Genomic DNA, 24,000 nt, shown 5'->3' with positions numbered 1-24,000 from the left:
AACCGATCCCTCCCATCACAAACAGACACTACATGAGCTCAGATGTACATACAGCCTCTCTCAAACACACAGAGAAGACTACATATACGACAAGACCCAGAAGAATGAGTGTGAATGTGATAGTAAAAATAATTCCTCTTACAGTGTCTTATAACCAAACCGTTCCTGCCGTGGTGGAAGAGGTATTCAAGTTTTTAACAGATGTAAAAAAAGTGATGCCAAACAGTAATAGTCCTTCACTGAACTGTCATCAACTATTCCTGTTACTTTATAACTTATAAAAGACAATTTAAAGGGGATTTAAAGGTGGAACTTCATTAGCAGCAATAAACGACTTAAACAAATAGTCCACAGGCTGTATAGGCAACTGAGAGACAGGGAAGGACTCATACAAGTACATGGAGAAAAAAACACAATATTTAAAGATCGTGAAGTAGCAATATAAAGTACCATAAAATGCTAATACTCAAGTAAAATACAACCGTATAAGAGGTGTACTTAAAGCTACTACAAGGAACTTTGATATTTTGTTATTTTTGGATAATCAACCCTCCAGTTGACAAAATCAAAATCAAAACCACAAAATATGTCAAAAATAAAATGATCTAAGGAAAAATCTCCTGCTTCTGTAACTTGTGTAAAAACAGGCTCTTCTAGTCAACAGTGGACCCGGTGGCTGCATCAATATTGAACTGAGACTGTTTCATAACAAGTTAAAAACTCCTGACAGTAGCTTTAAGTACAGTTGTTAAATAAATGTGCTTAGCTGAATTCCACCTCTGCTTGTCACATAATTCCTTGAAATAAATAGCTTGGTTTAATGATTTATGCTAAGCTAGTTCGCTAAGAAGACGGAGATATAAACCCTTTTGGTCTTCATGTTTGTGTTATGCCAAACTGGATCCTGCCGGTTTAATTAACAGACACTTTATGGACTTAAGTGTTGTAAGAAATTATTTATGTGGACGACAGAACAACTGCGACACAGATAACTGTGGTTGAGCTGGCAGAAGTGATATGTGAGTTTTGACACAGCTGTGCAGTAAAGACAGGCAGTCAGTCTGTGATTAAAACAATGAACAAAGACATGAGTCATACTCAATTACACATTGTCTCCTTTACAGAAAAGTAAAGACTCATCTCTCTCTCTCTCTCTCACACACACACACACACACACACACACTTGTCAGTACCAGACAGCAGAAAACACAATGAAAGAAAAAAATTAAACACTGACATTAGACTTTTCTCAAGACATGCCGACCCAACGCTGAGGCAGGAATAATAAAATACTGCATGGTGTAATGTTAGACAAAATAAGCAACACGACTGATAGAGAATCAGTACGCTAATGTGTGTTTTCTTTTGTGTATGTGTGTGTGACTGCTGCTGATAACACATGAAGGTGTTGGTTCAGCTGTTGACTCAGCAGCGATAAGAAAAGGCTGAATTACAGTAATCAACTCAAAGACACTTCATCTTATGTACACTGAAAGCTTAGACAAACATAATCGTTTACAGATTACAACAATCGTATCACACTGCACACATAAATAGGTCGAGTTTATATATAAAATGTTTTCATTATGTAGTACAAAAATGTTTTAAAGGCGAGAGCCTGCTAAATACCTTAAATGATTTTAAAAAATACAAAATGTCTTCAGGTTTTAGTCCGTTGGAGAAAATAGTTACTTTGTGCAAACTAACATGTTTTAATAGAAGATGAAAAGCTCCACTGACACACAGGGTGGAGACAAAATAATGTTACTGCTTCATGAATGAGGACCGTGACTTGGAAATCATTACTGCAATGCTGCGACACATGTGGGTCATACAGGGTCAGAGGCCAGACTGCAGTATTAGTCCTAACCCATATCAATTTGGTACTTTGTCAGTGTAGTTTTGGATTATACTGTATGTTGTCATGAATTTCAAAATGATTCCCATTAATAAAATACATTATCAAATACTTTTATGACTGGCACTTCTGCAGTTTGAGCACAAATTCATTTCATTTCTTTAGAAATCCTCTCTCATCTTATGTGTTGCCTAAAACACTTCACTAAACTAAAAACCAATAAACATCTAATCAATTGACATACTTATTTTCTAGCTGATAAAAGGTCATTTACATTTATGACTAAGTCACTTAAAGCAACGTAAGTTGGTTTTATGGCCACACAGCGGCAATAGGAAAAGCTGTAAACACACTGGGATATTATCATCTTCTAAAGCTGTTAGGGGAAACATTTTCGCAAACAGTTGCTTATTTACACATCCAGTTACAGAGCAACAAATTCATTCATTTGGAGTCGTGTTTCTGTTCACCTGATGAATAAGTCCAATATTCACTTTCACTGTAGTTTTGTTTTGGTCTCCCAACAACTCCTGAGGGGAACAAATGCTCCACAGTTTTTACCAGCTAGTCGCTAACTCTAGCTCTTAACTTGATCAGGAAGCACTGCAGCAAGGTAATAGGAATCAGAGAAGCTAGTCTGCCTGAGTTATCCAAGATAAGACAAGCCCACTACACACAGAGACTTTCCTCACAAGTACCCGTTTAAAGGTACAGAGCATTAAAACAAATAGATAGCAACAGCTATAAGCTTGCTAAATAGATAGGCACATGCACCTTGCTGTAGTAACGCTTTAAGCTGAAGAAAGAGCTGAAAGAGGCCACAACTCTGTATAGTTGAGGGGAACTGCAGAATTGAATAATAAATAGTCAGCACAAGTGACACTTAACACATTCGATCCATTGTCAATCTAAAATATTGCCGAATGCAGCTTTCAGAGTTACCATCCCTTTCCCTGTTTGCATTATTTTGTCCACTCCCACTTTAGATACACATCATATCAACATTTGGAAATGTTAGTTAGTAATTCCAGCTTTAGTCAACATTAAAATCTCCTTGCAAAAGCCTTGTGAATTAGGCGCTTTAGTCCCTGAATATGTTACTGAATGACACAACTGAGGCTACAATACGTCCTGTACAATAATGGTGTTGTCATATACCTTCTGTTCGACCACTGAGCTCTTTAAAATGCAGATATCTCATCAAATGGAAATGAATGCGCTCATTGTGCTGGAAGCGTAAAGCAAGTCTCTCCGTCTCAGAGCCTTTTCTATAGAGACGAGGGGAGACAAACATCGTCCTGCTGGGCGGGACAGTCCAGGTCATACACCCAGCCCACATTGGTTCAGTGTTAGTCCAGCCGAGATACATATGAGGCAGTCGGTGACAGAAACTGAGCAGTGATGATTTCATCACTCAGCGACGTCACAGGCAGAAACCCCAGTGACAGCCTCGATAGTAAAAGTCTGTAGTCCATTTCTTCATTCAGCTTTCCTTCAAAGTTTGCTGTTCTTTGCATAAATCCACACTCATTTCTGTCATCAGCTGACATACAGTTTCTGCAGAGTCTGTTCGAAGTGCTCGGTTTGAGCGGCTTTCAGACGATGAGGGAATCCCGGCTGAGAAGAGTGCTCTGGTGAAGATAAAAAAAAGTGTAAGCGATCAAAACAAGAGAGTTTATACCAAAGGATGAAGATCTTTTTCAGTAAAATGAGAGAGTAAAGTGATAGTAAACATTAGCCAAACGGGGTTATTATGGTGGAATAGAACCTGGGACAAACTGCATTTCAACTCCTTTTTTCAAATTAACTGAATATTTGATCAAAAGCTAGTAAATCAATTGATCTTATACAGGAAGTCTTTGATGTTGAAAACCTATTTGGCCCAGGTTTTATCAGGGAGGAGACAACCAGTTATGATTGTTATGGAGAGTAGTTGGATACAGAACAGAGTTTTCTACCTAGTTTTCACTGTAGTAGCTTCTGAACCTGACCTGTCAAAGGTACAACAACAACACTTACTGTGGGCCTAAAAACTTTCTCAACCTTAGAGTTCATGATGAGTTTGAGTACTCCATTGTTTTTTAATATCAGCAGGTTTAAGATACATCATCCAATCCACATGATAACTTAACTCTCTAAGTGCAGGGCTCATGAACATTTCAGGGGTCTCAGTTTAGTTTTATTGTCAGAAATATTTTCAATAACCGCCAATTACATTCCTTGAAAAAAGGATCAGCTTGAAAAAAGGATTAGACGAAACGTAATCTTGGATCACATGTACATCTAAATGTTCAGAAACTGATAAGCCTGACTAAAGATACAGAACAAATATACTTCCTATTTAAAGCATGTTTATACGTACCTGCAGCTTAAAGCGGTAGTTTAGCTTGAAGGCAACTCTGTTATTTCTCAGCTAGCAGTACGCTTAACTTTGATCGCTTTGTGTACTTATGTTATTTGATGAGCTAAGCCTCTTCTGGTTTACTTCATGGATGTCCACAGGACACGGAGGACATCTACAGTGCTGTATATCAATAAAGCTCATCATAATTACCACTAACTACTGCTACTTGGTGGAATAACTCCAGGAACTTTTGAACCAGATAACCTAAACTCAGGAACTAAACTAGAAACTAAAAGACCCTTTTGTGCATTCTTGTTTGAGATTTTACGGCATTTGAAAAACCATGAAAATAAGGCACTTAGATCTGTGACTGATAATAAAACACCTGCTTTTGAAACCTAATTTTCACAAACAAGAAAGCAACAACACAGAACAATCCTGTTGTTCTTTGTATTTACTGTTACTCTGATTTAAATTAAAAGGAATTAAAAGGAGACTGAAGTGGACAACCTGTTTGAGTAAGTTTATTTATATCTGCTTTGAGCCGTGATGACACAATCAGCAAATCGAGTTTTATATCTATTGTTTACTTGTTTGTTCTCATATCATTGCTCCCTCTCGTGACCGCCTCTCTCCTTGTGAGCAGCTACTGGGTCTGTGTTAACCAGTCAGCCCCCTGCAAGCTTCTCCCCAATACTTCCAAAATCATCAGAAAACTACCTGTGGTGTCAAGACTTTTTGCGACCTGGAACTATCATGTAGGAACTAAATTTAATCTCTGGTTGTCCAGTTAAATGCACAGTTTACTTCCTAAGTTCCTCAAAATGTTCTTCAGGAAAGGTCCTAGTATACTCCCTTAAAGCAGGGAAATACAACTCTGAGTGTTAAAGACTTTGTAGTTAGCCTAGTGTTAACTTTTTTCAAACATTTTTGGAAGCACCATCAACTTGTTTTAAATTACTAGAAAAGATGCGAGCTCTACTCACTGCTGTTGATCTGCAGATAACTGTTACTAGAATACAATCCTGACAATAATCTAAAAGGCTGAAATGCAACTCACCACTTTGCGGCTCTTGTCTCTGGGTTCCTCTCTGCGCCCGGGCAGAGAATGAGCAGGAGGTTGAGGTGAGCGAATGTGTGCTGGGGGCGGCCGTGGAGACGGCCTGTCAGGTCTGCTTCGCTCTGTCTCTGTATAAGGAGGCAGTGACTCCACCTCAGGTCTGTTACTAGGAGAGCGGCTGCAGTGCCGACTAGATTCCCCGCTGCTTTTTTTGCTGCTGCTCTTTGAGGGTGTGTCTGAATCATCCTCACCCCGGGTCCCACTCTTGCCCTGGCCGACCCCTCGCAACTTAGCCTTACGATCGAGCAGGCTGTTCAGGAACGTGCCATCATAATCCCTCTCTTGAGAAGAAGTAGACGGTGGACTGACTCTGGGAGGAGGTGGGACAGGGCGCTCGCTGTCCCAAGTGCCACTCCTCTTTTTGGGTGATTGAAGTGGACTTATGGCATGTCCGTTTTTCCTGTTTCGTCTGGGATGATCTTCACGGTCGCTGCTGTCTTCAAACTCATTTTCATCATTGTAATAATGCTGAGCTGGACAATCCCGGTAGGAAGGATATCGACTGAACTCCAGAAGCTCCATGTCATAGTCTCCCCTGTCTTCCTCTCTTTTCTCTGTAGCTCTGCCTCCTCTCTGCTTATAAGTGGCAGCAAACTCCTCCAGCTCATCCAGTGAGCCAGTTCGTCCTGCAGTACGGTACGTCTTTCTCTGCAGATGCTCTGAACGAGGGTTCCACCTGCAAAACACAACACAAGGCCAAGAGAAGGTCAATAAGATTGTGATTATTGTGTATGCCAACAGAGAATATGTGTTTGCAGTCATATGCTGCTACACTTTCATGCAGGTAAGTAAATGGGTTACAGTTGGCTTTGCTAAGTGAAAACTGTCCTCTTATTTCACCCTCAGTCTGCTCTCTCTTTCTGTACCTGTTGGGGTTTTCCTCCTCACTGTGATTCTGTTGCCGCTGATTTCGGCCGGGCCTGCGCGACTGAGAGGAGGACGGAGGGTCGTCGCTGTACCGGCGTGGAGGAAGGGGCTCCTCCTGGCAGCGGCGAGGCTCCGAGTCAGGGTCATCACGATATCGTTGCGGTGAAGGGGGATTGTCACGGTAACGCTGCGGCTCTGGGCTGCGGGTGTCACGGTAGCGTTGGGGTTCAGGCTGAGGGTCGTGGTCGGGAATGGCAGGGAGAGCTTTCTTCTGGACGTTTCTGTATGTTTGGCGGAAGCCGGTTTCTCCCTCGTGGAGGGAGCTCAGCTCAGACATGCTGCAGGCTGGACGTGTGAAAATGAAAGATTAATAAATAACTGAGAAATAAACAAATAAATCAGAAATTTTCTCTGTGAGGAAGCACCAGATTTGATGAAATGAAGGCACTGTAGAAGAAGACAGTCAGAGTCAAGGCCTGCAAATTTGAGTGAGAATTGTTAAAATGTATCGTCTGCATGCACACCTGCTGCTATGCACATCTGAACTATAGGAAATTCAATAGGCAGAATGCTTGTGCAGAGAGGCATGCCAAGACAAGCTCAAGAGTGCAAGAAGGCAAGAGGCACTAACAATAGTAGATGTGCAGCATGCATTGACTATTGATTGCGTCGACATGCAACAGAAGATCCAGACACAGTTTCAGAGAGTAAATCCACAGGATGTTTACGAGGCTTACACTGGTGGCTGATGGACCTGGCAGGGTTGAAGTGAGCCAGTTGTTTCTCTACATACTGTAGCACCCTGAGAGAGTCCTGATCCTGAGGCGATGGCACGCGGTAGGGAACCCCTACAGCATGCATGGGCACTGCAGATACAGACTTGACCCATCAGCATGTAAAACTTGGGTTTGTGTTTGTGTTAATTGTGGAGCGAGGATCAACCTGGTGGTTTTTTTCTTAATTTTTTATTTCACTATTTCATTCCAGTTCTGTTGTTTCTGGACATGATTGCAAAATAAAAGAGTCAATACACAGTAATATGAGAATACACACACATCAATTCTTAACTAACATATGTAGAAAATAAAAAAGAACTGAAAGAAACTATTACGTTCCTGTTAAAACTTTTTTTGAACGCTGTGCGTGAATGCCTCACACAAAGGCAGTTTTTTCAAATTAAGTTTATTTTAAGTTTTATAAACTCTTGGGATGACTTGAGCGGGCTAAAAGATAAAAAAACTAAAACAAAACACAAATATGGTCTTTCAATTATTTTTAAAACACAAATTCACACGTTAATAAAGAAAAGGACCTCACCTGCTGTGAGTAGGCTGCCATCCGAAGGGGGGACAGAAGACATCTTGTCCACCAGGGACGGGGGGGCGATGGGAACCATCGTAGGGACACCAGTGACGAAGTATGGAGGGTAGACAGGTGATTGAGGGGTGGAGGTGCCCGTCTTTATACCCTTACCTGCCTCGTATACTACAAAAGCAGCACACAATCCCATTCAGACTTTCAATTAAAAAAGTACTTCTTTCAATCAGCGTAAGTGATCTTTAGCATGTGTGTGTGTGCGTGTGTGTGTTTATACTCACGGTGTCGAGGGCAGCAGCATGTGTCAGGGCAGCACCAGCAGCTGACGTAGCAGCAGCAGGAGTGAGGACAACACTGACACCAACAAACGCCAACAAACAGCAGGAATAAGATGCTGCCGAGCGCCACCGCCGCCACAAACACCCACTCTGGAAGAACACACAACACAGAATTCTACATATAAATCAACACATACAGTAGAGCATTTACATACAGTCCCCTCTGAAACTATTGAAACAGCTCTGATTGATCTTGATTTTCCATCTTCCCTCAGCTTCAAAATTGCTTGCTTTTCTCCCATAGTCATCTCTCTGGTCTTCATGTTGGTTACACCTTTTTAACTATAAATGCAGTCTGCAAAGGCAAAACCCAAAGCTGAAACTGAGAGTAGAGAGCTATTTATTGTTTGAATAATCAATGATAGGACACACCTGGGCAGCAAAAACACCTGTCAGTCACGTGTTCCAATAATTTTGCTCACTTGAAAAATGGGTGGGTTCAAACAAAAGGTGCTATTTATTAAGTTTTTTAACAAATCTAGATATAAATACCTGGAAATGGAAGCTGACATACTGATCTCTAGTCTCATATTCATCTTTTGGTGTCAAACCCAAATGTTTTCAGTGTACAGCAAAAATAAAGGAATTGGCCTCGTTGTTCAAATAGTTTTGGAGGGGACTGTAGGTTCACACATGGGAACAGTTTGATTTGATCAGATCACTCTGTTTGTTGTTTGGCTTGAAAATGGCTGTTATTATTTATCATTTTACACCCTGAATATCTTTGGACTCACAACAGACAGTTAGAAAAAAACGATCGAAACCGATGCAGAACGACCAGAGATATCTTCTGTTTAACCCCACACATTCCTCTTCAATGTCAAAACTTGCTGCATCCATTACCCACAATGCAACTTGCTATTATTTGGTATAATATACACAGACTAAAATTATACTGTGTCTGCATTACATGTAGACTACAAGCCTCTGTCCCAGCTGAACACTGTATACTTTTAAAGCCTAAGTTTGAGAATGTCTCATGTTTACATTAGAAAATGATGAAAGCACACTTAAAATGCGAAAATGCATGCTAAAATTGTTTGATTTCTTCATATCCTGCTGATGAAAAGAACAGAAATGAAGGAGCAATTCATAGCTAGAAGAATGGGCCTAAAGTTAGTCGCATGAGTAAATAATTGACTAGGGATGACTTAACTGATAGAAAGGTATTTATAAAAAACCTTTATATAGTAATTCAATCTTCACGATTAAAAATGGCAGCTACAGATGTCCTAACATGTATTAGCATTAGGTTTATAACAAGAGAGAATCCCTAATAAGCTGACAGTGTGACCATTAAGTAACTGCAATAAGAGAAGATAATAATAATAATAATAATAATAATAGTAATAATAATTATAACACAGTGAGGAATCATTCCAAACTGTAAAGCTGGGACATCAGCTAGGGACATAAAAATGTTTTCCCGGAGAAAATTGTTTTTCTTGCGATGCAATAAATCAGAACAAATTCAATCTTAACTATGAGTTACAAAAAAGGAAGAGATGATTTTGGTACTGGAGTAATCGGCTGTTGAAGTGACTGATACAGAAAGTACAACAGATAAACTACATGTATCTGTCTAGAGGGACAAAGCAAAGGAAAGGGAAGGAGAGGGCAGATAAGGAAATCTTTAACAATGTAAAACCAACGACAAACACACACACAGGAAACCTGATTTTGCTACAGGAAGGAACAGGGCAGTTTACACTGCTCTGTAAGATACTGACCATTCGGCTGTGACAACAAATTAGCTTGTAATGTGATCTCATCTGCAACTATTATGACCCCTACACACACACACACACACACACACACACACACACACAACGCACACACACATTTCAGGGCACTGCACTGTGGGAGTGGATGTGTTCAACAACATGTGCGTATGAAACACTAACACCAGAGATAAGCATGCAGTAACCATTCATCATACCATATCTTTTTGGTCGACCTCCACACAATTCATCTATTCATCTATCCTTTCCCACAAACTCGCTGATAATTAACCCCACGCCCCCCTTTGATCACTGTGTGTTTACTGGAGTGTCCAAATGATGTGGGATGACATGCTAACCACAGCCATAAATAACTATAATGACCATAATAGCTGTTTTCCAGCACAGCTCATCTTAGTGGGAGTGATGGCCAGCTCATTATCTGATGGGTGTGGATCAGACGGTTGGGTTAAAAAAAGCTCTGAATTCATTCTGGTGAAAAGTCATTGTAGTTGAATCACACTCTGGAGAATAGGTTAGAGAGCATCAGAGCGGTTAGCATAGGAACCATTAAACATTGGGGAAAAAACATTTTGTCCGCCTCTCTTTATCAGATCAGTTGTCAAATGTCAGAGATCATTTCTCTCCTAAATGCCACCACCACCACCACGACCATCCAAATGGTTCCTACACCCATGATTAGAGCAGTAAGTAGGGTTAGTATGAATGGAAGGAAGCAGGTGAGGAGGAGAATACATTATGCCCATACCTGGCATAATCTTCAAATCAAAGTCTGGCAGGAGATCTTCAGGCACACCTGAGAAACCTGGAGAGAGACAGCAGAGGTGACAAAAGGAGGAGAGGAGAGGAGAGGAGAGGAGGTTGATATAAATTTGAATGATTGATTCAAAGAAAGTTGCAGCAGCAGCATGCATGAGAAGAGAAAAAGACAAAAACAGAGAAAAAAGATAAATAGATAAAGATAGCAGCATGCACCAGAGGACGTTCTGGTCTTGTTCCAGAAAGTCTTCATATCAGAGCAACTGATAAGCAGTTTGATCATCTGGTTTCTGATTTTACAGTAAAGGCTGTGAGATTATCTGTCTGGTAAGAAGACAGACTGGAACATGAATCATTCTCATGAAGATAACATGACAAATAGGCAGGAGCTGTGAGTAATGTTACATGCAGAGCTGCAAAGTCACAGGTGGGAAAATTCCTCATGTTCAGAGCCAGAAAACAGGCTGCAGAGAAACATTTTGTTCCTGAAACTGTTTATTTGTCTGTGACTCTCTGTTGCCAGAAGAGAGTAGTAGGTCCTGAGTGAGACTTGGACAACCATAAGTCCATTCCTTCTCTCTGTAATAGTCTTTCTCCAATTTGATAAATCATCATGCTTGTCAATTCAGGAATAGTTGCTATAGACAGCCAAAGTTGAATGACATTGACACCAGTTAGTTTCTGCAGCTGAATGTGCTCTTTTATCATGCTGGAACATGTTTCTGGGCGTTCCTGTAAATTATCTGAGATAAATTAGATGTATTCACAACAGGAATGCTACAATTTGAATACCATATAATTTTAACAAACATTAAAAATGACTAGTTCTTGGCTGAGAACAGTGACTTCCTGGATCTTGCACTGATTGTCTGGCAACCGCACACTGTCGACAAGACTCTTCCCAAAGTGTCAGACTATTCTAACTACAATTCCCATGAGGCTTTAGCAGCATGGCAATGGCCAATATTAATGGATAATTTAACTGTTGCTGCTTATGTGTATATTTATCTTGTCTTCATTTGGTTTACAATTTTGGTTCATGTATTGGTTTTATTTTTAAATTCTCGTACTGTATATATAGTGAATTTATTCTTTTAAAACGTCTTTTCAAAATCAATTTTGGTAGAGGGCGAGATCAATTATTTTTAAACATAAATGTGTTTCAGGACAAAGAAAGCCAGAAATAACCCATGCCGTTAAAAACCATCACCACCTGTGAACTGTGGTCCCTGGTATCTCTAGTGTTGTGTCTTTCTCCTTTCATTTTCTCTTTAAACGACTCCACACAAGGTCAGGAGATGTCTGAACCAAACATTAACATGACAGATGAGGGTCAGTGTGTCACAAGCTGGCAAGAAAATGGTCCTCGGTATGTTTTGTTTGAGCATGTAATTTGAAGCTTTTTGAAACGTGAATAAGCCAGAGTGTGATGTGAGCAGATGCTGGTGTTTTACCGTTGATTGAGTGATTATCACAGAGGGTAGGAGAGGAGTGCAGGAGAAAGAAGAATTGGAGGAACAGAGAGCAGGCTGGACTATCTTGGCCTGACTCTGGCTGACAGTGCACATACCTCACTTAGTATCTTTCTGGAAGGCTAAACGTGTTCTTTGCTGGATTAGAAAACAGAGAGTTTATTGTGAAGCAGCTGAATCACCACATGAATTCAAAAAACTTTAAGGCACCTCTATTTTACATCTGTTTTTTTGTCTGCTGTCCGTTTCCTGCTCGAGCAGTAAAAGGAAGCTCACTTGAGGAGTTCCCACTTACTCATGAATTTGCCTGCAGGCTGGTGATTCACTGAGGTTTATTTTCAAGTATTTTGGGTTTGCTTGTTTTCCCATATATGGTTATCCAGGTGCAGGGTGGTGTTTGTACACTGTAACGTATACTCCTCCTCCTATAGAGATGAATTGTAAAGGGAGGGTGAGCCTACATGCTGGTAGAGTTCTACAGAAAAGGGGGTAAATAATAGTTTGTTACAGTATTGGCCGTGAAATAAAACATATCAGTCGATCCTGAAGATTGTTTATGCTTAAAAAATCCTATCTGATGATATATTGTTATTAGATTGAGCCTCCCAACATTGATATCCTCAAAAGTTCAGCATCTGCAGACTTTTAGACTGGAATAAAAAAAATATTCTAAATACCAAACTGTTAAAATTGACACCATGCAAGAAATAAATCTTGTGGTGGGAGCACATGGCAAATGACCTGGCCTTATACCTATTTAAATTTTTTGTATGTTGTATCATTCGCGAGTAGCTTCTGAGCTAAGACAACTCAGAAGAGAGAACAGAGTGAGGCAGAATTCTTCCTCCTTTCTATCAGCCACTGATTCCTCAGAGATCCACATCAGTCGAGTGGCTCACATGGTGTCACCCTCCATCTTTTGTATCACTGTGCTCTGCTGTCCCTCCTCTACATCATTAAATCATCCCTGTCTCCTTCTTCTGAGCCCGTTTGCTCAAAAGACAAAAGACCCGCTGAGCCATTCGCTGTGGCCCCAACTGTTGTTATGGAAACCCGACAAGTGCCTCACATGCCATATTAGTTACACCAGGACCACAAAAATACAACATGTTGGCACTGTGATAGACTTAAGGTCTCTTATGCCAGGTTAATGACTGCACAGGGCAACTCATGTCGCATAATCTTATCCAGTCTACACCTTTAACATGTTATCATAGCAAGGCTGTACCCAACATTTAAACGGATTCAGAACTCACTCAAGTCTTTGCAAACTGTAAAAGCTTACTGTCTAGTACTTGTGTGTGTTTGTGTGTGTGTGTGTGTGTGTGTGCATACACATAAGTCTCTGAGTGCCAGCCAAACAAAAGTTCAGCCTCACAGTGAATTAGAGCACCAAGAGCCACATAACCTCTCAGCTGTTGCTATGGTTACATTTGTGACAAAAAGAAAAGTACACTGACACTGTAAAGATACAACACATCGCAAATACTCTTACACACACACACACACACACACACACACACACACACAGACAACACATACATACACATAGGCTTAAGTGACATATTAATATGAAAGTCAAAGACTGAAACAAGTGATAACTATTCTGCAGTAGCTACGTTTCAATACCTTCCTCTATACAGTTACATACAGTATGAGTGAATGCAGTTGCTATGGTTACAGATTAAACAATGCCACTGCTTGTTATAAATCAGCTCATTAATGAGCCTGTATTGTGCTGTCGGTGATGAATAGGTCAGCTTATAAAGGCCTTGTTATGTAACAGCAGCTCATTGGAAAATTCAATTTACACTAAATGATGTGTGTTTTTGTGTCTATATCTAATTATGTATAAAGGATCAGTCAGACTCCCCTTCAGTCCTGATATTAAAATAGGAAATGAGAGAAGAAAGTTTGTGGTGGGACACTTTCAATAGTCTACCACGTAAATGTACACATAAAAGATCAACAATGAAGAATGTGCCAGAGCTTAAATTGAGTCAGACTGAAATCCTTTCCAATAGGCATGTTGGGAGAGTAGCGACAGCTTACCAAGAACCAGCAGCTCCACAGAGGCTTCGTTTGGTCCCTCCAAATCGTCAGATATAATCACTTTACAGATGTAAACTCCACTGTCTCCCCACTGGACCTCTCCGATGCGCAGGTCTGCCTCTGCAGGGAGAAAAAGGGAAGAGCTTATAAATGACAAGCAAAATCCTCATATCTTATAAGCAAATTAAGAGCATAGAGATAGGGGAAAAATCGAGTCTTACATGCATCGTCATTCTCTCTTGAAAGATCATGTCTCATGTTTAAAACCCAATTCTTGACATTATGACCATCTGTGTGTTTGTTTGTTATGGTTGAACCAATTGGAAGGTAAAACGCAACAGATGCAAACATGTGCATTGTGTTAACAATCTACACTAGGCTACTTCTTGACTTTTGGTGTGGATAGCTGAGCACGATCAACGATAATGCAAGTAAATTCAACTGTTTGTGTTTTATTACGAATCATAACAAATGAAGTATGTTTGAAGAGGAGCAAGTAGTCCCACAGTGAGAATAAAAGAATCATGCATATAGTAAGCAAACATTATGATGCATCAATAATCACTTCATAATAGTATTGTATGACTTTGAATGGAAACAAATCCTGAGCTGCCTAGAGATTCACACCTCTAGATCGACATTTAGTTCTGAATCTTCATTATTTGGAGCAAGTAGCTTTTGGAAAATAAGGCTTGCCTAAGTCAGTAAGATAGTTATTTTAATAATGAAATAATTACAATTCAATTTTTATTCTTGGCCAAGTAGTGTAATCATGTTAGCTCAAACTAATGTACAAAATTACAACCTATGAGTCATTTTTCATGTTTTTCCTAATTATAGAAGCAAGATTCCAAAGAAATGCTATTTCATGTGACTGAGATGCCAGAAACACAATTCAAATATAGTTTTGCCAGAGAATCCAACACACAGGACAATACTGGGTCACTGACTCCATTGTATGCGCTCAGACATGTAAATACAGCAGAGAGGAAATAGGTTTTATAATTCACTTCCTTTTCCTGTTAGCTAAGGAAGAGGAAGGAGAGGCCCGCTGACTGCACAGCACATCTGTGACCAGTCTCTCTGTCTACTTTATTTTCATTTAAAGCTACTTTGAAATAAATTAGACACACATTCTGTCGGTTTCTTTTAAACTTTTAAATGACCATGAGTGTGTGTGAGTGTGTTGATCTGTCTGAGTTAGCCATGTGATTAACAGAACACCCCCTGCCCGGTGCACGCTGGGACAGACTCCAGCCTCCCAGTGACCCTGAATAGGATTACATGGGTATGGATGACTGGCCGTCTCTAGAAGCAACATAGTTTGAGCTTTCACTTTTTGCTGCACTGACCTGTTTCAGCACAGGAGGTGAAGTGGGACAGAGGAAGAGAAAAGATAAAGTGAATGAAAAGCCTTACACCGAGAGAAATGAGTGCGCGGATGGTGGGATGCAAAGAGATCTAGAGAGCGAAATTGAAAGCGGGACATTGAAGTACATCAGAGGGAAGGAGTGAGAGGTCAGGATGAATGAGAGGACAGCGTGAAAACCATTTCTTTTGTCTGTGTTCCTGGCTGGGGAAGAGAGGGTCGATTCTTCAGCCAGAGTTAGAGGTCTATAAATCTGAGGCCTACAAACAAGACTACCTCACTGTCTTCAACGAGCACACACACATACACACACATGCAACCACAAAAACACATGCATGTATGCACAGTAGTGTCCCTTAAATGCTCTTTGCATGACACGATGGTAAGGCTGTCCTTTAATGTTGCCTTGGACTCATGTTCGCACACACTGGTAAAAGAATGTGGTCACATGCGGCCCAGACCAGTGTGGTCTGTCTGAGTGATCAGCTCTGAGATGTGTCTTGGGGTATTCATACCTGTACTTAGAGCTGTCAGCTTGTGATCGGATCACTTAGGACAGATGTTTATATATTGAATAGGAACTACTGGACTCCAGCAAAAATGTCCAGGCTGGGGCTTAGGGAGAATGATAAGTGTTGGAGATGTGAGAAGGAAAGGGGCACACTGGTACATATGTTCTATGAATGTGAAATGGTGCACAGCCTCTGGGTGGCTGTTATCCAATGTATTAATAAAGTACTGAAGGTAGAGTTCAGGGAGGGGCCAGCTTTATGTATTCTGGGTATTTTGCTGAGGAAAACCGGCCTATCCACACAAATACACACATGGGTGAAATTAGCTCTCGCAACAGGAAACAGGGTAGTCTTGAGACACTGGAAGTCAAAAGAAAAGATCAGTTTTAAGGAATGGAGAGATGAACTAACCAAGATAGCCTCATTTGAACGACTTATTTATAAGATTAATAATAATTTAGATATCTTCTGGAAGGTATGGGCTCCTTATTTGGAAATGATTGGAAAATGATGATCACAATGGCTAATACCTGTACACACCCCCCATGTACCTCTTTATCTATGTAGGTTCAAGGAATGTCATGCAACATTGTTTTGTGATGAATCTGTCAAGAATGTGCATCTTATTAGTTATCATTTTTACATTATTTATTTTGTGACCATGATTATTATTTTTATTTATTTATTTATTTATTTATTTATTTTAATTTTAATTTTTTGAGTTTCTTCTACTCTTTCTACTTGTTACTGTCAGGTTTGTTTTATTTTTCTTAAAATGTTGACTTAATCTTGTTTGCAATGTTTATATTTACACACTGGTTGTGCATCTGCATTTGTAATGAAAAGTCAATAAAGAAGTTAAATAACAAAAAAAAAAAGGACAGATGTTTATACAAGGTCTGAACAGAAAATATTATACTTTTTGCACATGTCATACCTCCAGTACTTTGGGCGGCTTCTACATATTAACATGCCAGGCTTCACTATCCGATTGATCAGTGATTTCTGTCTGGGTGGATTTAAGATGTGAGACCATTCTTCTCTCAGAATAAACCTCTCTATCTCTTACATCTGACATCAAACTCTTTTCTACTCATGCCAAACTGTAGAACTGGATAATAACTGTGGAGTTATGCAACCCGATTGTTCTGAAAGCTCTAAAGGTTTTCAGTAAAGCCTACCCTGTTTCACTTCAGTTTGGGCACTTAATCAGGAATCTGTGGGAATAGGGGGGCAGTGCTCCAATTTATGGCTTTCATAAAGCTTGCCAGGCTTGGCTGCAGGTTTGGATCAATATGTTACAGAAGATTTAGAGAAGCTGCTTTTCTTTTATGCACAAAGTAAACTGGAAGCTCCCAAAAATAATATGTTTTTGACTTGGTTTCATTATACGTCTCTGGGGGGGGGGGTTATTTGTGTTACTTGTTATTTCTTTCATGTTTTTCTTTTGTTGTTTTTCTCTTTTTTGTCTTTTGTGTCAGAGGTCTAGAGTATTTGGCTTCAATCATTTTCCAACACAACTTGTAGATTGTAAGCAGATGAACTGAAATTCCATCTAAAGCTGGTTCAGCTTAAGTTCAGCCTATAACACTTAAAGAAATGTGTTGGCATGGCTACATGGCTGCTGTTTGATTTGAATATAATAAGGCATGGGGTGATTTTCAGCATGGACCTCAGAGAACCAGAACCGCAGGTGCAGTTTGTACTACAGAAGTCTTACTGTTGATGATGGAGATGTCTCTGTTCTTGTAGTACTCTGACAGTGTGATGGAGGCACCAGAGATGGACGCCACAGTTCGAACCGTCCTGCTGCTGTCAGCGCAGTCGAGGTAGCTCGCCGTCATCCCCGTTTCATACCCTCCACCGACTCCTCCGGTTCCTCCCGTCAGCCCACCTCCACCCAGGCCTCCACTCAGGCTGTCGGGGAAGTTGAACGAATCCCGCGTGCGGTCGCGGCAGTACGACTTGTAAACCCACTGCACCACGGGGGTCTGGGTGGACACGCTGTTGTACTGACACGGGAGGACCACTGACTGGAACAGCACAGCGTGTCTCTTGTCATCTCTCACAAACACATGAACCCCCGAGCAAGGAGGGAAGACAACTGTGGGAGGATAGGGAGATAATGAGGAAGGATCAGTAAAGTGTGAAAGAAGGAATGGTTAAAGAAACTTCTGGGTAATCATTAATTATGTTTTACAACCCAGAAAAAGTCACACTCCTTTTTCTCAGTGTCATAACACAAACCTGAACACACAGACATGATGTAGATATTGTTGGATTTAGTGTGACCTGAGGTTGTCACGACATTTGAACTTCTATACAATACTAAAAATGATGGGGTTTTTTTTGTTTTTTTTAAAATAACAACCTGCACATAGTGCTGGCACATAAAAAAGTCACTGAACACAAACCAACACATTTGTGATGTTCATGTGCCACCTTGGTTAGTTAATCTGATTGTACTGATTGTAGATCTGCCTTTTTTATAGCTCCGATAGTTTTGATACTATCAATTTAATAATTAACAGAGATTGAGAAAGCATCTAAAAAAATGAATAAATAAAATCAAGAAATCTGCTTAGAAAACTTTTTTTTAAAGTCGGTCTTTATAACTCCAGTTATATGCCTCAGAATCAGCACGTATTTAAGTTTTTCTTGAGTATCAAACTACTCCAGTGATAGTTTTCTGTACACCGTGGGTACACTGCAAATAAGAGCTGCTAATAGCCAATTTGGCACGGTTTTAATGGTGCCAGTTTGTTGTTGGTGGGACACAGTTATCTCGATTTAACAGTTTCAGACTTTACAAACACACCACAGCTCTGGCAGCCACAACAGGTAGTAACTGGGATTGTGTAATGAGAGGGTTTTGAGCATCACTACAGCTGACAGCAACTCACATTGAGTCAGATGCTGAGTCGAGGTTTAAGGAGACACCAGTGCTTGTTTGCCAACTTTAAAAATATCTGATGGATCACATGCTCTCCTCACATCATACATTTTATTCGCAGACAAGATTAAGTAAAGTCAAGTTGTACACTGACTGGAAACACATATTCTTATTTTCCTTTTCGCTGGAATGTAATGAATCATTGTGCAGTTTGGCAAGATAAGTGTACAAAAACAAGACTGTTTGACTCAGTGAAATCTCACTGTGAGCTGAGTTGACCTGACGTTGTTTTGGAGCTTCTGAAGCCGCAGGACTCTGAGTCACATGATGACCAGGAGCTCGAGCTCCATAGTTTAACAGTAACACACACTGGAGAAGTGACCATGTGAGAAAAACACACCCACACACACACACCCAGAAACATCTGCGTATGCTGCTGTGTATATGTGTGTTTTTCTCTGGATAAGCAGTGGGAGGTGAGACTGAACTGGACCAGTGAACAGGGATGAGGTGAGGGATGAGAGGAGGGCAGCTTCACTTAATCAAGACCAGGCCTGTTGAAAGAGCTTTGTTTTCTTTTTGTTACCAGGAATGAATCTAAACACCTTCTGTGGCGTCAGAGAACTAACAGATTTAATCAGAACACACCAACAAGCTACATCAAGCACAATGTCATGTATACCAAGGCCATTTGTTCTAGGTCGTTTACAGACTTTCATGACTTACACCGGCACTTTTTCTATTAAAAAACATCACAGACGTAAACAGGGATACTATCCAGCGCTGAAACAATTAGTCAGTTGATCGATTAGTTGATAAAGAGAAAATTAAGCAACTGCATCTGATCACTGATTGATCATTAAAGTCATTTATTCAGCACAAATGTCAAACATTAGCTTGTTCTAACTCATCAGATGTGAAAATTTGCTGTGTTTTCCTGTTTTGAATGACTGTAAATTGAATAATAATAATTGAATATATTATTTTAATTGAACATGAATTGTAATATACAGCATTATAAATGCCTGTTGGGCATGCTGTTAAAAAGAGATTGTTCACACCTTGCATGGTAGTTGTGTGCTTTAACTTTTCTTAGCAGTAAATACTGGCATTCTATATATTTATTTAAAGGCTTTTGTGTGTCATCTGAAGCCAATTTGGTGTAAAGTAAAAGTTTGGCTGGAGCCGTGTGGCTTTAGGGGGAAAAAAAGAAGCCTTGTTTAAATTCAGACCGAGAGGAATCAAGCCGACTAAAACATAAATTCCTCAGTGAGAACTTCAGTCTACGACTTCTAGGAACTGGAACAAAAAAAGCCAGGAGGTGGGTCTTCCTGGGATCACAGGCTGTGGGGCGATCCAGGCTTTATTAGTTTTTCAGGGGAAGCCACCTCCAGAGGAGAAAATGAAAGCAAGACAAGGAGGAGGAGGAGGAGGAGAAGGAGGAGGAGAAGGAGGAGGAGAAGGGGACGGTAGTTACTGTTGTAATATAGAACAGAGGAGCCTTACTGAGAATGTTTGTAAAATTTGAGTGTCGTATCAATGTTTTGTTTTCTAAATTTGTCTGATTTCATGTGTTTTCCTAAAACTTTTAGAGAGGGAAATATCTAAACAAGCTGTTTCACTGACTTCTCACCTCTCTCTTTTGTTTTTCATAGACGTGTTATGTGTCTCTCATGCGCATTTTCATTTGATTAAAATGATACTACTCAAAGACATCCATTATCAAACACCTATAGTAGCCTTTATGCAACAGTAGTATTCCTGTGCTGGGATGCATTAGGATGCTACTCCTCCTGTGACTTCAGTGTTGTATTTGTATCTTATATTTACTATAACATGTTTATTATTCTATTTTCACATTTTGTTTTATTATAGTTAGAGCCTGACTGATCCTTGATTTTTGGGGCTGATAACGATTTTAGTGCTTAAAAAAATCTGATATCAAGTCCCGGCAGATACACACACATTTTTTTGCAATGATTCCTAAAAACCTGGTTATCAAAAACTTATTGCAAAGATATGTAAAGGCAGGATATTTTACAGTGTAGCAATAAACCTTATTGTCTAAAATGATATCAGAACACTGAAACAGTAATCTTCACTGGGGATTTACTGATAATAAATAACCCTAAGCTTCTTTTTTCAGTATTATACATCAGACATCATAAAATGACAACAATATATTGATATTGACGAATAAATCACCTTGAACGTTGAATTTGTGATCGGCCGATAGTATATATCCCAACTGATATATCTGTCAGGCTGTAATTATAGTTGTGAGATTTGTGCAACTTGATGTCTTTTTTCCATATTCAGTTTACTACCACCATAACAGACTAAGAGAACCAGAATATATTTACATTTGAGAAGCTGAAGCTGATCATATTTCTTGCCATTTTTGTTGAAAAATGACTTCAATTATTAATCGGTTATCAAAATAGCTGCAGATTCATTGTTTGCCGATACTTCTATAATATCAGTGAGTCACACTGTTGTTTATGCACATTTATGAATACAACATACTGTCATTTTTCTAATTTGATGTATTTGTTATTGTCTGTATGTATAGGCCTGCACGGCTAATTTACTTTACATGAGTCTACTATGTCTTTAATCATTATCCAATGTATTTTGTCCGTTAAAAGTAGAAGTCAGAGCTCCTAATCCACAACCCTCATAGCTTGTGGTCGGATCATTGACACATGACTAAATAACAGTCGCCTGCAGTCTGCTAGCATACCGGACCAGAGGACACAGGCTACAACTGCTGCTACAACTTCTCAGTTAAATAAAGCAGCTTTTGGAAAAGTTGTAAAATAATATAATTAATACGTGGGGAAAGCTTTCGTCTAACTGCTTAATTCGCCTGTGAGGGCTCAATCATTACTGAGCCAGTGCAGCTAGCTTAGTTACAGTGACGTTAGTTTGTACTCCAAACTTCAATCACAGCTCAACAACCTGTTACACCCTCCACACACTGGTTTCCATCTTTCCCCCCTCTTCATCCCCTCTTACCTGTCAGACAAACGATACAAATCCACCACGTAGGCATTAAAATCATTTTCCAAATCCCGCAGGTGAATTTCATCGAGGTTTTCTGATGAGCGCCTGCTTCTTTCCTCTTTCGCCTCATCCCGGGACGATGTTTCAGGCTGCGGACGGTTGAACTGGCAGATAACGGGACCGCGGCGCTGCGGCTCTGCGAGCAGCGTCAAGCATGTCAAAATAAAACTCAACGCTTCCGGCAGAGCCTTTCAAAATTGAGGCTTTGAAAGTAATTTGTTAGAATGAATTTGAAGTACCTGTAAGAATTCATTTGTTTTAAATATCTGCCCATTTCATTTGAACATTTTGTTTAATTAGGGGAGAATGGGGGTAAGTTGAGCCAGTGGGTAAAATGAGCCACCCCCCTGGTATCCAGTGGTGAGCTAACTTGAGCAAAAATGATAATTTTATTTTGAAGTCCAAGTGACCCCATATCCGGTAGTGATTGTCTGGTTGTGTAACTTGATGCATGTCCAGAGACAATGGATGTGTGGCGGGGATGGAGGGAAGCGGGAGGGAGTCAGCAGTGTGGTAAGGACATTTAACTATTATAAAATAAACGTTTCAACCGTGCATGAATCCCCCAAATTATAATAATATCTAATTCTGCTACAACTTAGAAAAAAACTCATAATATATTTTTTTAGTTCATGCCACATGGAGAAGTCCGTCAATAGATCCATCATGTGATTATATGAGAATTAATTTGTTTGTAATGTTGCCATCTAGTGTTCTGGATTCATACAGTTGTTTTCATTTGATTTAATCTCCTTTCATTCTTTTTTTGTTTTTTAACAGAATATGTAATTGTTATTAATTTCAAAATATTGCACTATAACAGGACATTTTGATAAATCCCAGAACTACTAACATTACCATTGCTGAGATAAAACAACAACATATGAACACTGTCATCATATTATAATAATATATATTAAAATATTTCAATTTCAAAAGAAACATGGTATTAAAAGTAAAATACAAAGGCTGCTGTGCATGTTCAAAAATTAGATGTATTAAAATGTGAATTTTCATTTTAGATGAAAAATAAATAAATAAATAACTCAGAGACATTATCAATCACATCAGAGGAAGTTGTATTACTTTTCAAAATTGTTATGGGGAAATAAAAAACGGGAAGCAGGTAGTACTGTAGTTTTTCTATTGAAGAACTGTAGCATGTTTGTCCGGTTCTTAACAGCTTATATGACACGAGTTTTGGTACACAATAAGGGTCCTGGCCAGTGTTTGTAACTGTGTTTGAACCCCCCCCCCATTTTGAAATGGTTGTGATCAGACGGCCACACTTTGACGACAGCTCAATGTACAAAGACCTGTGTTTCTCGGTGCCCATTTCTTAAATATAAAGAAAACATTTATGTCATTTAATTATTTTTACCTACATGTTAAATATATTCCTTTCTCATCGCTTTAAGGCTGGGGTGTTTGCAAGAGGCACATGGGAGTTTGCCTTGAGGACTTTCTGCCATAAAGTCAGGTGATGTTATATAAAGACCGACAAAGTACACATAGGAAGGATGTTGTGGTGGATGAATGGGTCATACACAGGACTTTCAACCAGGGAACCAGTGTTTGTGTTCTCCCGTTAAACCAAAAGTCAGAAGGAGCTTCCGGCTCATTATGTTCGATGCCATGGTGCTCTTATCGATGTGGCCAAAAAGCACGATGAGAAACAGTGGGGAATAACTTCTGAGGGAGGCAGTGGTGTGTGTGCGGTGTACTAGCTGTGAGGCACAAAGCTGAGCACATTCAATTTACTTTTTCCTGGTTTTAGAGGTTTGTATGCCAGTCAACCCCCTCCAAAAAAGAAAAAAAAAACAGGTCCTTTGCAGTTTCTTGCCCTTCAGCACTGAAGCAAAGTCAAAAAGGACCATCCCCTGATCTCACTGTGAGATGACAGCCTGAGGCGTTCTGCTGTGGGGCTGGAGGGGCATCTTTGAGAAGAGGGACTAAGGTAGTGGTACAGGTGGACCTCACAAGGCATTAGGTTTCACAGGGAACTGACTCCTCCTGCTGCCTTCAAATTTGTGGGTTTGCTAAGAGAGAGGTGGAAGGTTTTGCATCATGCATGTTCAAATTGCATCCTGCAGCTTTAGGTTTGAAACAACAAGTCTGATATGCAGTGATAATATGCTTTAAGGAGACAAACTATGCCATAAGGTCAAGTCAACAACATAGTCATTTCAATGATATTGATTTCAAGGGCTGATTTCTAAATTCTAATTTGCTTGCTTATACTATTTTTTTTTTTTTTTTTAAATGGGTAACAACACATATGATGGCACAAC

At 39.8% G+C, this 24,000-nt stretch overlaps 1 protein-coding gene across 3 annotated transcripts; it reads right to left on the bottom strand.

Moving 5' to 3' along the window:
* Nucleotides 1-941: 941 nt before the first annotated feature.
* On the bottom strand, nucleotides 942-21,829 carry LOC311257671 (immunoglobulin-like domain-containing receptor 2). 3 transcript variants are annotated; one of them, XM_084353485.1, is made up of 10 exons: nucleotides 21,662-21,829; nucleotides 17,471-17,854; nucleotides 13,870-13,989; nucleotides 10,335-10,391; nucleotides 7,788-7,934; nucleotides 7,507-7,674; nucleotides 6,927-7,055; nucleotides 6,189-6,534; nucleotides 5,263-5,998; nucleotides 942-3,489 (listed from the first exon to the last, which is right to left on the bottom strand). In XM_084353485.1, exons 1-10 carry the CDS (start codon nucleotides 21,777-21,779, stop codon nucleotides 3,454-3,456), a joined length of 2,241 nt encoding a protein of 746 aa, XP_084209611.1. In that variant the 5' UTR covers nucleotides 21,780-21,829; the 3' UTR covers nucleotides 942-3,453. The 3 variants fall into 3 exon arrangements, with proteins under 3 accessions (XP_084209611.1, XP_084209613.1, XP_084209612.1); XM_084353487.1 differs by lacking the exon at nucleotides 6,927-7,055; XM_084353486.1 differs by lacking the exon at nucleotides 10,335-10,391.
* Between the last annotated feature and the right edge of the window lie 2,171 nt (nucleotides 21,830-24,000).

Source organism: Pagrus pagrus (assembly GCF_965226575.1).
Source record: "Pagrus pagrus genome assembly, chromosome: 1".
Taxonomy (NCBI): domain Eukaryota; kingdom Metazoa; phylum Chordata; class Actinopteri; order Spariformes; family Sparidae; genus Pagrus; species Pagrus pagrus.
Note: the sequence above shows the minus strand (reverse complement) of the source record. Positions and strands in the feature narration are given on the sequence as shown.